This window comes from Syngnathus scovelli, chromosome 13 (genome assembly GCF_024217435.2).
Source record: "Syngnathus scovelli strain Florida chromosome 13, RoL_Ssco_1.2, whole genome shotgun sequence".
In the NCBI taxonomy this organism is placed as follows: domain Eukaryota; kingdom Metazoa; phylum Chordata; class Actinopteri; order Syngnathiformes; family Syngnathidae; genus Syngnathus; species Syngnathus scovelli.
Genome location: NC_090859.1, coordinates 12,536,669 through 12,549,081, shown reverse-complemented (window position 1 = coordinate 12,549,081; position 12,413 = coordinate 12,536,669). Strand labels below are relative to the sequence as shown.

Genomic DNA, 12,413 nt, shown 5'->3' with positions numbered 1-12,413 from the left:
GTGATCGTACTTCCTGTATGACACCTGTTCCAAGATGGTTCCCCAAGGGGACTTAAAATGATGTGTACTCCATTTACTTTTTTACGCCATAGGAAAGATCGAAAAAATTCGTCCCGCTCAGCCTGTCTCACCTTCACCGTCGGAAGGAGCTCTGTCTGACGCCGGCAGCGAGGACTCTGGAGGATCTCGGCCCAAAAATTTCATGCAGACACTTATGGAAGACTATGAAACACACAAAGTGAAGAGGAGGGAGAAAATGGAAGATAACAGTGTGAGTATTCGTCATATATATTCATTTTCCAGACTTGAAGCAGGAAATGAAAGCAGACGGGGATTTTTGTTCCGTGTCTTCTCATAATAATGATATCCCATTTTCTTTATCTAGTATATAAGATTATTGTCCTCCATTTTTTGTCCATTGTGTTGACTGTGTACTGTTGCTTCTCTCCTGCTGGTCGCTCAGTATGCCCATTTGTTGCTGGCTAATGAGGTAACCACTGAGGTACCTGACGCACATCCAAAACCTGATTTCTACCACTACTCGCAGATCTGGGACACACTAAGCTGTATTTATACATTGAATCTGTGGATAATTTAAATGGAGATAATGTTGGAGAATATTATTTGATATTTGGTTGATATTAAGTATATCGACAAAAAAATGTGTCCCAAGTCTGCGGGCGGTCTCGATTGATCACGATTAATTAATCGATTGAATCCACCCCTGATTTGTTTTTGAAGCACTTTGTGTGTGTTGGCCCTGGCACGTGTGTGTGTGTGTATAGATTGGGCATGGGCACCTGATCAAGCATGACACACCTGAGTGATCAAATGTTTTTATTGTCAAGTACAAAGGGGGGCTGGTTTTTTTACTGGGGGGGGGGGTCATTTCTGTAAATTTGAACGAGATAGAACGTTCAAAATTAGCTTGGAAAAATATGTCCACCCCTTTGTACCTTGTTGTTGATCGTGAAAGTTTCTCCTTTGACCCAAGAGCTTCCTCCGTGGTTGACCGTGCATGGTGACATGGAACAGGAAAAAGAAATTTATTTTTCTCAATTTATTTTTTTAACAGGTCTTGGAGGCCACTCGCATCACCCGAAGGAAAAGTGACATGGCGCTCAAGTGGGAAGCCGGAATTTATGCCAATGAGGATGGAGAAGAGGAGGAAGAGGAAGAGGAGGAGTAAAAATAGGATGGTGGGGGGAAGGACAGTCAGGGGAAACAGTATTTATTTTATTCTTAGTGTTCTGATGATCACATGACTCTCTGGTCTGACCAGTAGGAGCTCAACGGGGAAGTGTCCATTTTTTGGACTGGATTCTGCAAGTGTAAGGAAAAACGGGGATGTGAGTATGTGACGATAAAAGGAAGGTGATGCAAAAAGGCAATTTCAGTATTCATCTGCGTAAGGTTTAAACAAGGAAGGAATAAAAGGTCGTGATTGTTTTTGAGTAGGCTGGAAATTTGCCGTTGGTCTAAAAACCACTTCTTGGTTTGTTGACGGTGTCTTTTGTAGGCAGTTGTTGTACTATACTAAGGTAGAATTGTGTATTTGACAGGAGCACATTTATTCCAGTGTACTTATTATACTTGCTAGCTATGGCAAATGTTTTCGAAAAAAAGAAAACTTTTTATAAAAAGTGTGGAGACAACCAGTTTGCCTATTTAAGATATTTTCTTCTATCAGCTCGACGACAAATAATGAAACCCACTCGACAACGGTCATTTTTTTTGTGAATGTCAAGAGAATGGTGAGAATATTTTTTGAACCAAAGGTCACCATTTTTTGATTTGCCGGAGTGTCTTGTTCAAGTGTCCTTCGGCTGTCTGCCCCTCGACTCACTCAATTAAAACTGCTTTTACACGCATAATAATATATTAAATGACATATTTAAATGATGTTTGTTTTAAAGTGCAGTAATGCTAAATATGACCAAGGGCAAAACATAAGCCTGAGAAGTTTTGGCGAATTTATTTGGAGGTTTTTAAGGTTTTAATGGCTTATTCAAATCGCTTCTTACGCTTGACTTTTGTAACGTTTAGCAACAAAAGTTTTATTTTAGCTGAAGCCTCCCAGTGTGAATGACAGCACAGCATTTCTGTTGACTGAATTCTTGATGCAGAGATGATTTATTTATCTTTTGAAAAGCCGATAGCTTGGTTGATAATGCAATTTTATGAGATTCATAACCTTTGTCCTCATGTTAACCACTCGTATGTTCATATTGTGCTCCACTTTATATAGCACGTGTACGGCTCACAGTTAATCGCCTGTTATATATATTATAAATATTTTCGCATTAAATACAAAAATTGACAATTTTTTTGTGTTCTTTCAATTTTTTACAGGTATGAATGGGATGCATATGAGTCACTTCATTAAATACATTGTAAAAAAAATAATAATTTAATTTAATAAATTTTGTGTTCCCATCTTACAAGAGATTTAAAATTGTGATCTATAGTGCGTGTTCCAGAATGAGGAAGTGGGACGTTCCCTAGCAAACTGTTTTCTTTTCTACTTCCCTTCCTCGATTATAACCAACGCATTCCTCTGAGGTTTCATTTTGTAATCATGTACGCTTATTGAGTGGAACATGACGACGTGGAGCTGGTGTCAAAGCGCTTTCGGGGTGGTCCACCGAGTTGAGCCCCTCGTCGTGCTCCAGCAGCTGGGCACCTCTTTGTTCGATACGGCCCTGCTCATGGTGGTCAAGGACCGGTGTGCCAACGCCACTGAGGATGACCAGCAAAGAGCCATGTCGGATTTCTACATGGTCTACAACCTCATTGTTCAACTGATGCCCATTGTGCCGGCTCTCCTTCTCGCCAAGGTGGGGGACCGGGGTTGGAGGAGAGCCCCCGTTGTGGTCCCCCTGTGCGGGTATCTGGTGTCGACGGTTGCGCTCCTGCAGGTGGTTCTGTTGCAGCTGCCCATCCAGGTGATGTTCGCGGCAGCTGTTCTTCTTGGGACGTCTGGCGGGTTCTGCGCTTACTGGCCTGGCGTCATGACGTTGGTGTCGCTGGGCTCAGAGGCGGAGAGTCGCTCCAAGGTTAGACACCCTTTTCTATTTTGGTGTAATTTTATTATTATGATTATTATTATGCACTATTAATGTACAGCAAATGTTAAATATTTAAACTGGCAAACAATGATAAAATCTTATTTAATTCAACCCCAAGGATTAGTCTTACTCTATTTTGTTTCTACTCTAAAAGCATAATAGGCAGATAATTAAAAAAAAAAAAGGAGGAACAAGTTGCCATGATTCTGTTTTTAGTTTTCTTTCATGTTATGCAGTTGTGCTTTTTTTTTCTTTAATTTTATGCATTTTTTTAGGTTTTGGTTCCACCTGATCTCACTTTCCTGATCCTTTGTGTTAACCAATCAGGTTCTTCCAACACTTTGCGTCTTGCCAGGTGCTCCTTGTTGCTTGTCAGGTCGCTTGTATTTAGCTCCCTGCTACCTGGCCGCGCATGTCAGAATTTTTTTGGTTGTGGTGGTTGTCACACCTCCATGTCCAACTCAGTTCTGTGCAATTGTTTGTTTTGACTTGTGCTCATTTTGTGTTTTTTGATTCCACATCCTCTGCCTTCATTTTCTTTTGAATGTCTTAAATTATTTTGTGAAGCACATTGAGCTATCATATGTGTGAAATGTGCTATATAATTAAAGCTGCCTCACATACCCCCTGATCAAATGCCAGATTTCAATGATACACAAAAATTAGACAAAATTAAATTACAAAATGTTTGCTACCATTGATGTGACCTTTAACCTGTGCAAAAATCACTTACAAAATAAAAACGTTTCAAAGGGGAAAATAAAACAATCCTTTTTGACCATAACAATACATTTGGAGTCAAATAAGAAGTGAATTATTTGGAGCTTGATTTGCTTAGAGAAGTCATTTGTGTCTACTACAGGTGATGATGAGAGTGGAGCTAATGTATGGAGTAGCAGGCCTGCTGGGTAGTCTGCTGTCAGGTCATGTTTTCTTGCTATACAGTTCTAGCATTGGGCATGGCACCGTCCTCCTTTCCGTCTGCACGCTTCTCCACCTGCTGAGCCTCATTCAAGCCACAATGCTGCTGCAGGTCTGTTTGGACTTATTAGACACCATAAAGTTGCTCTAAACTGACTCGTAACAGCTTGGCTGTATTTATCGCTTGTTCTGACTTAGGTAAGGCAAGTATCAAGTGAGCAAGAGGAGAGCAGCCCACTCCTCCCTCATTCCAACAGTGGTCCTCCAGAGATGTTCTCAAGGAAGAATACAGTGAACGTGATTCTGCTCTTCTCTGCTGCTATCTTGTATGGTTCCTCAGTGGGCGGAGCTATTGAGATCCTGGGCATCTTTGTGATAAAAGAACCGCTCCATTGGAATGTTACCCAAGTATGTGCTGGAAAAATGTATACAGAAAAGACATATTTTTGACACTGATTCAAAAAAATTTCTTTATTTTTGTTGTTTTTAATTTAACCAGGTTAACCTAACCCTAAGTTTGCTCTTCTAGGTGGGTTATGGGAACGCAGCAGGCTTTGCGATATTCCTCACGAGTTTCCTGGGTGCACTTGCTTTTCGCCGTTGCGTAAGCGACGTAACGCTCATCCTGATCGGCATGATCTCCTTCGCCACTGGAATTTACTTCATGTCCTTGGTGACCACATCCTACATGTTCTACCTCTGTAAGCAGTCATCTTCTGGTTTTGTATCAAGAACCATAGACCCAGACCAAAGCTAAGGTTGACTTTCTCCACAGCTCGTTCGCTCACCCTCTTTGCTCTTATCCCGCTGCCGACAATTAGGTCACTACTCTCACAACAGGTTTCAACATCATTGTGTGGTGAGGAACATACATCTTGCTATTTAAAAACCCACAATAGTGTACTTTAGCGCCCCCTTGTGTTCACTCTCTTTGCCATCAGGCATCACTTTGACAGTCCTGCAGCTGGTGTTGAGGTTTGCTGCTCTGGCGTACATCCCCGCCTTTACAAAACTCTACCAGAGAACACTGGGCTGGTTCCCAGGTTTCGTCTTCACCATCTCCAGCATACTGGCAGTTCTGGGAATGTTTCCTATCAGGTCCTTTTCACATTCTACTATGTCCATATTATGCAAACCACCTTTGGGAAAATGAAGCTTTGAATTTGCTTCATGAACCAGTTGTATTTTTGGACTCCTCTAGATGGCACTGTTGGTTTCAATGAAGTGATGGTTAAAATGATTTTCTTCCTTCTTGAAGCGTCATAGCATGGAGGCGGTCTCAGCCAATAAGCTCTGAAGAAACGACGGAGACGCGCCACGTAGACGAGGAGGAGTAAAGCATGCTTCTACAGAAGATAAAAACTAATGAACACTTTAGAAGGAGGTTGAGCTGGTGTGTTTTATGTAAGTAGTCATGACGGACATTTTAAAAACTCTAATTGTTAATACAATAAAAAAAAAAAAAAAGAAAAGCTGAGCAGATAATTATCAAATTACTTTATTTTTAATTTTGGTCCAATATATCTCAAAATAATTTGAGGTAAATATTATTGCATCAAACAACATCAATATACAGACTTTATATTTATAGCTAATTACAAGATGTTCAAGTTTCCAGAATTGACTGAAAGTAAAATGTAAACATCAGGGAGCAATAAACAGAACAGAACTGACATAACTTTTTAAAAGAAATTAACAGAAAGTTGAATATATTTTTGCTGTGATGTAAATAATGCAAAAAAATATATATTAATACAAGACATTCAAAAAAATATTACAGAATATATGTTGGCAGCTCTCATCTTGTCCCCATTTGGGCTTTCAACCTGAAATAAATGTTACCAAAAAAAAATTACAAGAATTATTACTTTTGTCAAATCAACATTTCACTTCAAACTCGTTTTAGACGGGAGGATTTGTGTATAGTGCAGCAATCAGAAGGCAAAAACAACTCAACGTAAAGCTCTATCAAAAATAGAAGCTATGTCCATTCATTCCGTATACTAGCTTAATATTTTTATTGAGAACTTGTCATCCCTTCTTACATTTTCACATTAAATGGATCCATCCACAACTCCTGGCCTGTACATTTGGGATAAATTACACAAAACCAAAATGTTACTTCAAAAAATATTTTAATGAAACTGCCACATTTAGTGAAGGCAGTTTGAAAGCTAATTTCAGTCTGTACCTCTGCTGAAATAAACAGCAGAACATTTGCTTGAAAATACAAGCAAACTCAGGAACAGGCACATTTCTAAGCTGTAGGTAACATCGATTTTGATTACAATACTGAAAAAAATTGTTGCAGTACCATGAGGTGACAAGCTAGAAAAATCTGTTCATATTAGTGACAGTGATTTAGTCCCAAAATAATCAAAAGTGAGGTCGATCTGACGAGGCTCAGCCTTGGATGCTAACCAGATAGCGATCAGATAGCTAACACGCTCGGTTTGAGCTTATTACCGCATTTCAAAGGCCATGTTGTGAAACGCAGACGCCGTGGCAAGTATCGATTTTTCAAAGTAAGCGTAAAGACAATCACATTTGAGAAACCCTTGGAAAACAATCTTTTACTCAGGCGGGAATCAGTTTGCTGGAAAAAAAAAAAAATAGTACCCTTGCCTCACATTGTAAAAAGAATGAGGGAGAGAAAAATGAAGCACGCCTCCTTCGCGTGTGATTAAATAAGCAGCATTGGCAACAAAATATTATGAAGTAGAAAAAAAAAAAGCAACACCATGAAAATTAAAGTCTGGAGAAAGAAAATCGTCGCTCTTGGACCAGTTTGTGTACTGGCTTGTAGAAAGGTCCGATCTGGACAGTCGACTCAGGAAAACGGGGGAACGCGGTCCTTCATTTGGTCTGCTCGGTCCTTGGCGTGAGAAAAAGTACGTGATGAGGCGTTTCAGTCCGTCTCGTTCATTTGCTCTTCAGTTTGTTTGTCCTGCAGGACGCTTATGAGCGACTCCCACGCTGTTTGGCACTGCAGAGAAGTGGACAACAACGGTGAATTTGAACTAGCTAGATGATGAAAACATCCAAAACTAAATCAAATTCCATGCGTGTGGATATAAGAGTCCCACGTACCTTCTCGTAGTAATTAATATTTTTGTCAGCCATGCCGCCGAGAAGCTGCTTGAAGTCCTGCCGCTTGTTATTCTGCCAACGCTCCCAGTCGGCTTTCAAGTCGGCGTTGAAACACTCCACCTTGTCTTGGCAGCGTTCTACCTCAGGTGGCATCTAGCGAGAGACACAAAAAGGACTACTACTACAAGGGAGCTCTAAACGCTAAACGTGAAGGAGAACAGCGGGTCTTTGACGTTACTGCAAAATGACAGCCATGGAAGGTGGTGATACTTACAGGCGTTCTGTCTTCCTGTCTACGTAATATGGCGGCTTCTAGGCGTCCCTCGTACTCCGCCTGACACTGGTCGCGCTTCTTCAACACATTCTGGAAATACAATCAGATATTGATGGTAGTCACGAGGAACATGACATCGCTCTCACCTTCATGGACTCGATGTAGAGCATATACTCTCGGAGCACGGGTAGGAAATCCTGCCCGATATTTTCGCATAGGTCGTCCATGGCTCCGCAACACGTGGAAACGGAGCTCGCCACTCCCTCCAGGGGGGGCTGTAGTTCCTCTTCAGCTCCCATCCAGCTAGAGTACACGGAGCCATACTCGCGTAACTCAGCCAAGTACTCTATTGGTGTCAGATGAAATTAAATATCATTGGTTGGTGAGGATTGTATGCGGAGGATGACTTTTAAAAAAAAAAAAAAAAATACACAGAGGTGAGGTTGTGTTATCTTTGTGTGACTTCCTATTTCACAACATCTAATGTGGGTCAAGATATGGCTACTTCCTCACTGCCAGCGCAGCGAATCTTGCTGAGCGCTAAATTGTTATTTTAAGCTAGTTAGCAACTGGCGACACTCAAAATTTTATACTGCCGCTCTTAGTCCGGTCTTGATTCTACATCCAGTTTGTGATTAGATATTACCTGACTGCTCCTTGAGGATCCTCTGAGCAATACGGTCGATGGTGCCCAGTTTCTGGCTGAAGGTGTCCAGATACTCTCCCATGGCACAGAACTCGGCCGGTCGCGCTCGTAGCTTGTAGCCTCCGGCGACGTGTTTCACCGATTCGCCCACCTTGGTGAGCAGCGCCAGACCCTGACGCTTGTTCAGGTCCTGCAGACGGACAACTTGTTGATTATGCATTGTTGTCCCTGACCATGAGTCACATGACCTAAATTGCATGTGATAAGAGAACGAAACATTGTCTGGACAGATTTGATGGATGATCACTTTATCGCATTGAGAGAGAAACTACTTGTCTGCTCCTGGTGAGAAAGTAAATACAATTTGCAACTTGCGTTTGTTTGTACTTTTTTTTTTCTTGCATCAGCAGGTCAGTGACTGATTTATTGGAGTCACTAAAAAACGGCTGATGTCGACAAAACGTTTTTTTGTTGTTAAATTAAAATGTTCCGCCGAGGAGTCTCACCTTAGCAGATAGAAAAGCGTTGAGATGCGGGTTGAAGGACAGGACCGGGTGGTCGGCAACCCGCTTGAGGAACTTATCCAGCGCTTTCATGCGCGTTCCGACAAACTCTTCAGAAAAACGATCCACCACGCCCTTCATTACAAACTTCTCCGGCAAAGGCTGAAAGAAGAGTGCAAAGAATATTCCTGAAGCTTTCTTTTCATCTCATCAGTTGTGATCAACTTACAGGAATTAGGTGGGTAGGCTGGCTGTCCTCCAGCTTGATCCTCAACCAATCAAAGTCTTGATAACGGCGTCGCACACAGTATTCCGGAAGGTCGAACTCAATCCGTGTAGTCTTGAGAATACAGACACAGATTTCGACCATCACGTGACAAGATCCTGAGACTGGGATAGAATCCATGACCTAGCATGAACTTAACATTATGCCTTAATACCTAACTGTGATATTTGTATAAGGCCATTCAGGCCTAGCACTGATATGTCCATAACAACGGTTGCCATGGCGCCACCAGGCATTGTCTCCCCGCCTCTGTTGCAACTCAGGATGGAAGGGGAGCGTTCTCAACTCACCACAAGAGGAAGCTCATACAAGCAGAACACCAGTTCGGTAAATCAAAAGTGATTGAATTTATCCCTGGATCGTTTTTCATTAGAAGTGAAGTGAAAGGCGCTTAACCAAAATGGAATTAATGTGTTCCGTCAAGCGAGAAAACTGCATTTATCGCATTCTGATGCTACGTGACCTGTTTAGGTGATGTTACGTCTTTCCCGTTTATAGATTATCCGTCTTGATGTTTAAGTATTATTTTCAAATAAATGCGGCTAATGAAAACAAGCTTGCATTGATTGACCCTAATGAGATCTCACGATACGAAATGAATTTAGTCATAAGCAGACCTTGGTGGACACTCTGTAGGTGATATACGTCTCCATTGTCGAGACGTGCTTCTTCGGGTCGTCCACCGTGACAAACAGATCACGTGTTTCGGTGGAGCCGTAGTAATCCCGGGGGTCCGACTCGATATCGTCGTCCAGTTGCAGCCTGTTGAATAGCGAAGATGCTGAGGCGGGACTCGGCGTGTCCGCTGGCGTGCCATTGGACAGCCCTGGCTCCTGAGGGAACCCAAAAAAAATCAAGACAAGGAAGTGCAAACAAAGAAGTGATCAGTTGTGTTTCTCCGTGAATAATGCTCTCGTTGAGCTCGCCGTGACAATCCTACATTGTTACCAAAGACATTGCTAGTGTAATTACATCCGGGTTTAAGACTACTAGTTTGAATCCTCTCACTATTTCCTATTAGGGTAAAATATTTTTCAATCATGAGGTTGACCTCAGAGGTTGCACTATATTAGTCTTACATTTCAAGTGTTGAGAATCTCTAGTGCAAGGCACTTCCTCGCCGTCACATGCATTCACTCTCAAGCACCAGAGTGAGCTGGATCTCGGTTGTGACAGTCTGAGAGCTTTTTCTACACTGTGGTGCAAAGCCTAACTTGTAATCATGGTTCTCGTAATTGCATTGGGTTGCATCATTGCATTGAATGAACTGCAAAACGGAGTCACGCTGAAACACCAAAATAATCCTGAATGGGGTTATAGATTAGAATATAGAATAGACTCCATCTCAACATGATTTTAAACTGGATATGCGGCATAGAGTATTATAAAATTGTTGGATTAACTTGATGTGCAAGTGTATCTTTACACTATAGCCCGACATATAATGATTACTTTTTAATGATCATCATAAAGTGCCGTTGGTGCGCTCGCTGTTATGATAGCAGATAATAAAACTTGCTGAATATTAAGAACCGCTTGTGTTCTCACTAAAACCTTATTAGCAGAACATTTATAAAGGCTTGTTTGTTTTACTCCGTGATTTGATTGCTATTTCAAAGTGGTAAGTTTTTAAATCTTCCAGCAGCCAGTGCAAACAACAGGTTACGAGGATAACAAATATATTCTGGCTGCTTTTTTCTTTTGTTTTGCTTTAATCACCAAGCACGGCTTGGGACCAACCTACCTTGTCGCCCCCAGCCGTGACGCTGACATCTGGCCCCGGGGACAGCGGCTCGTCAGAGGCGGACAACGGGTGTAGAATCTCTGCGATGTGCTTCTGCCCCGAGCTGGCCAGGCCGCGCTGTGCGCCGGCGCTCATCGTGCGGCAGGCGCGGGGGCTCGCCTGCAAGTCGAGGTTAGCGGCTGTCCAGTCTCCGGCTGCAACTGGCGTTTGCACGGACTCGCGAAAATATTTTCTGTTCGTCTTCGAGTAAGGGACGGATTTTCCGAGCCGCTATTTGGTCATAATAGTCAGCTGACAGCGACGGCGCAGATGCGGAGGTTAAAGCTGCGAAAACCCGGAAGTAAACATTGCGCGTGACAACAGGACATCTAACATGCGCTTAAGTATTTGTAAAATATGCAATAAAAACAATTTTGCTTAGGGTAGTTATGCACATTAAAACGGAAGCATTAAGGCAGAGACCGAATTGAAATGTAAGATTTTTACAAACTCATTAATGTAACATTTTAATGCACACAATGTTTATAATATTGTTTTAGAATATATATCGGATATCTATGTATGTACAAATAATGTAAATATATTTTTGGTTTTTAAATATAAGTAGATATACCTTTCTAAGTATTTTATATCAGGCATCAGCAAAGACACCTCATGGGGCTTTCAAAATCACCCTGCAACTACCAAGCAGCAGCATCGACTGGACAAGAAAAACAAAAGTACCGCATAAATCCACTATTTGTCTCTGTTTTGTCGTCGGGGACATGACTACCACTCCTTCAGGACCAGGTAAGTGTTTTTTTTTTTAATGTTTTAGCTCCGTCTCGTTACGTTGCGTCTCTACGAGGCGCACTGTCATTATCTGGATAGCAGTTGCTTGAAAGTGGCAGATCTTAACCCCATTTTAGCGACCAAGTCACCTCTTACGCTACAGACAATCAATAGATTTGTTTCTCATCCCAATTAATTCATTTCCAAATTTGCCTTGCAGTGCTCGATGTGCATTAGTAGTGCTCAGTGGTGCTAATTTGCATTGCTTGTTCCTCAACCCCGACGCAGTGTTCCAGAACAAGGCCCGAGTACAAATCCTGGCTGAGCTGGAGAAAGAGAGGGAACGGCTGATGCAGAATCAGTCCAGCACTCCTGGAGCCAGGTAGCAGGACAGTGGCCACCAAAGTCACAACCATGGAGATTTCTACACAAATGCATCCAGATTACTCTCAGTCGTGATTGTTTTTTTTTTATTGATACTGTCAGATGGTTTAATGATTTCTCTCTTTCATTCACTCCACAGCATTTCAATAGCCCGTCACAACATGAAGGACTTCCGGGATAGTGCAGAGCAGCAGCACATTGTTGCCCAGCAGAAAGCGGCCTTGCAGGTATAGTTCACCGTTTCATAAAAAGTTGAAATTATTGGAAGCGGTTTGCTAAACTGCGTCTTTTCCCGCAGCATGCACACGCACACTCGTCAGGCTTCTTCATCACTCAGGACTCGTCATTTGGTAACCTCATCCTCCCCGTGCTTCCACGCCTGGAGCCAGAGTCATGACCCCTGAGTGACCCTGTTCCAAGATTCCTCTTCAAGATCTTACAAATGTGGGCACATTTGTATCCTGGCAACAATCTGGAGTTGGAATCCATTGCAGTTATTTGGCGAAGAAATAAAAATCCCCAATATTTTTTAAGACTGGGATTTTATGCTGTATACTGTGTATACAGCTAGTCAACATGATTTAGTCTTTTTTAATTGAATTATTTTTTATGCTGTTTACAAAATAAAATATTAAAACGGAATTGACTGTGTTTATTTATTTTTTGTGCAGGGTACTTATAGTTAAGGTATTTTTTAGGTGGTGCTTGAATGTGGTCACACCTCTA

At 41.9% G+C, this 12,413-nt stretch overlaps 4 protein-coding genes across 7 annotated transcripts in view; 3 read left to right on the top strand and 1 right to left on the bottom strand.

Moving 5' to 3' along the window:
- palm2akap2 (PALM2 and AKAP2 fusion) overlaps positions 1–2,325 on the top strand; it is a 32,794-nt gene extending 30,469 nt beyond the window's left edge. For 2 of the 4 annotated variants that reach the window (XM_049737254.2, XM_049737257.2), the window contains 3 exons: positions 93–271; positions 464–502; positions 1,076–2,325. In XM_049737254.2, the coding sequence (XP_049593211.1) occupies positions 93–271; positions 464–502; positions 1,076–1,189 (332 nt within the window). In that variant the 3' untranslated portion in view covers positions 1,190–2,325. The remainder of the gene's footprint in view (positions 1–92; positions 272–463; positions 503–1,075) is intronic. The other 2 variants (XM_049737255.2, XM_049737256.2) reach the window with 2 other exon arrangements.
- Positions 2,326–2,454: 129 nt separating this feature from the next.
- On the top strand, positions 2,455–5,461 carry LOC125979251 (solute carrier family 46 member 2). The gene is made up of 7 exons (XM_049737259.2): positions 2,455–3,056; positions 3,931–4,101; positions 4,188–4,397; positions 4,519–4,690; positions 4,765–4,848; positions 4,931–5,087; positions 5,248–5,461. Exons 1-7 carry the CDS (start codon positions 2,601–2,603, stop codon positions 5,324–5,326), a joined length of 1,329 nt encoding a protein of 442 aa, XP_049593216.1. The 5' UTR covers positions 2,455–2,600; the 3' UTR covers positions 5,327–5,461.
- A 10-nt stretch (positions 5,462–5,471) lies between these two features.
- snx30 (sorting nexin family member 30) lies at positions 5,472–10,884 on the bottom strand. The gene is made up of 9 exons (XM_049737258.2): positions 10,533–10,884; positions 9,406–9,621; positions 8,732–8,842; positions 8,506–8,664; positions 8,000–8,189; positions 7,500–7,699; positions 7,354–7,443; positions 7,080–7,232; positions 5,472–6,975 (listed from the first exon to the last, which is right to left on the bottom strand). The coding sequence occupies exons 1-9, from the start codon at positions 10,665–10,667 to the stop codon at positions 6,898–6,900; spliced, it is 1,332 nt and encodes a 443-aa protein (XP_049593215.1). The 5' UTR covers positions 10,668–10,884; the 3' UTR covers positions 5,472–6,897.
- Positions 10,885–11,220: 336 nt separating this feature from the next.
- inip (ints3 and nabp interacting protein) lies at positions 11,221–12,329 on the top strand. Its single transcript, XM_049737260.1, has 4 exons — positions 11,221–11,321; positions 11,592–11,685; positions 11,827–11,914; positions 11,986–12,329. Exons 1-4 carry the CDS (start codon positions 11,297–11,299, stop codon positions 12,082–12,084), a joined length of 306 nt encoding a protein of 101 aa, XP_049593217.1. The 5' UTR covers positions 11,221–11,296; the 3' UTR covers positions 12,085–12,329.
- The last annotated feature ends 84 nt before the right edge of the window (positions 12,330–12,413 follow it).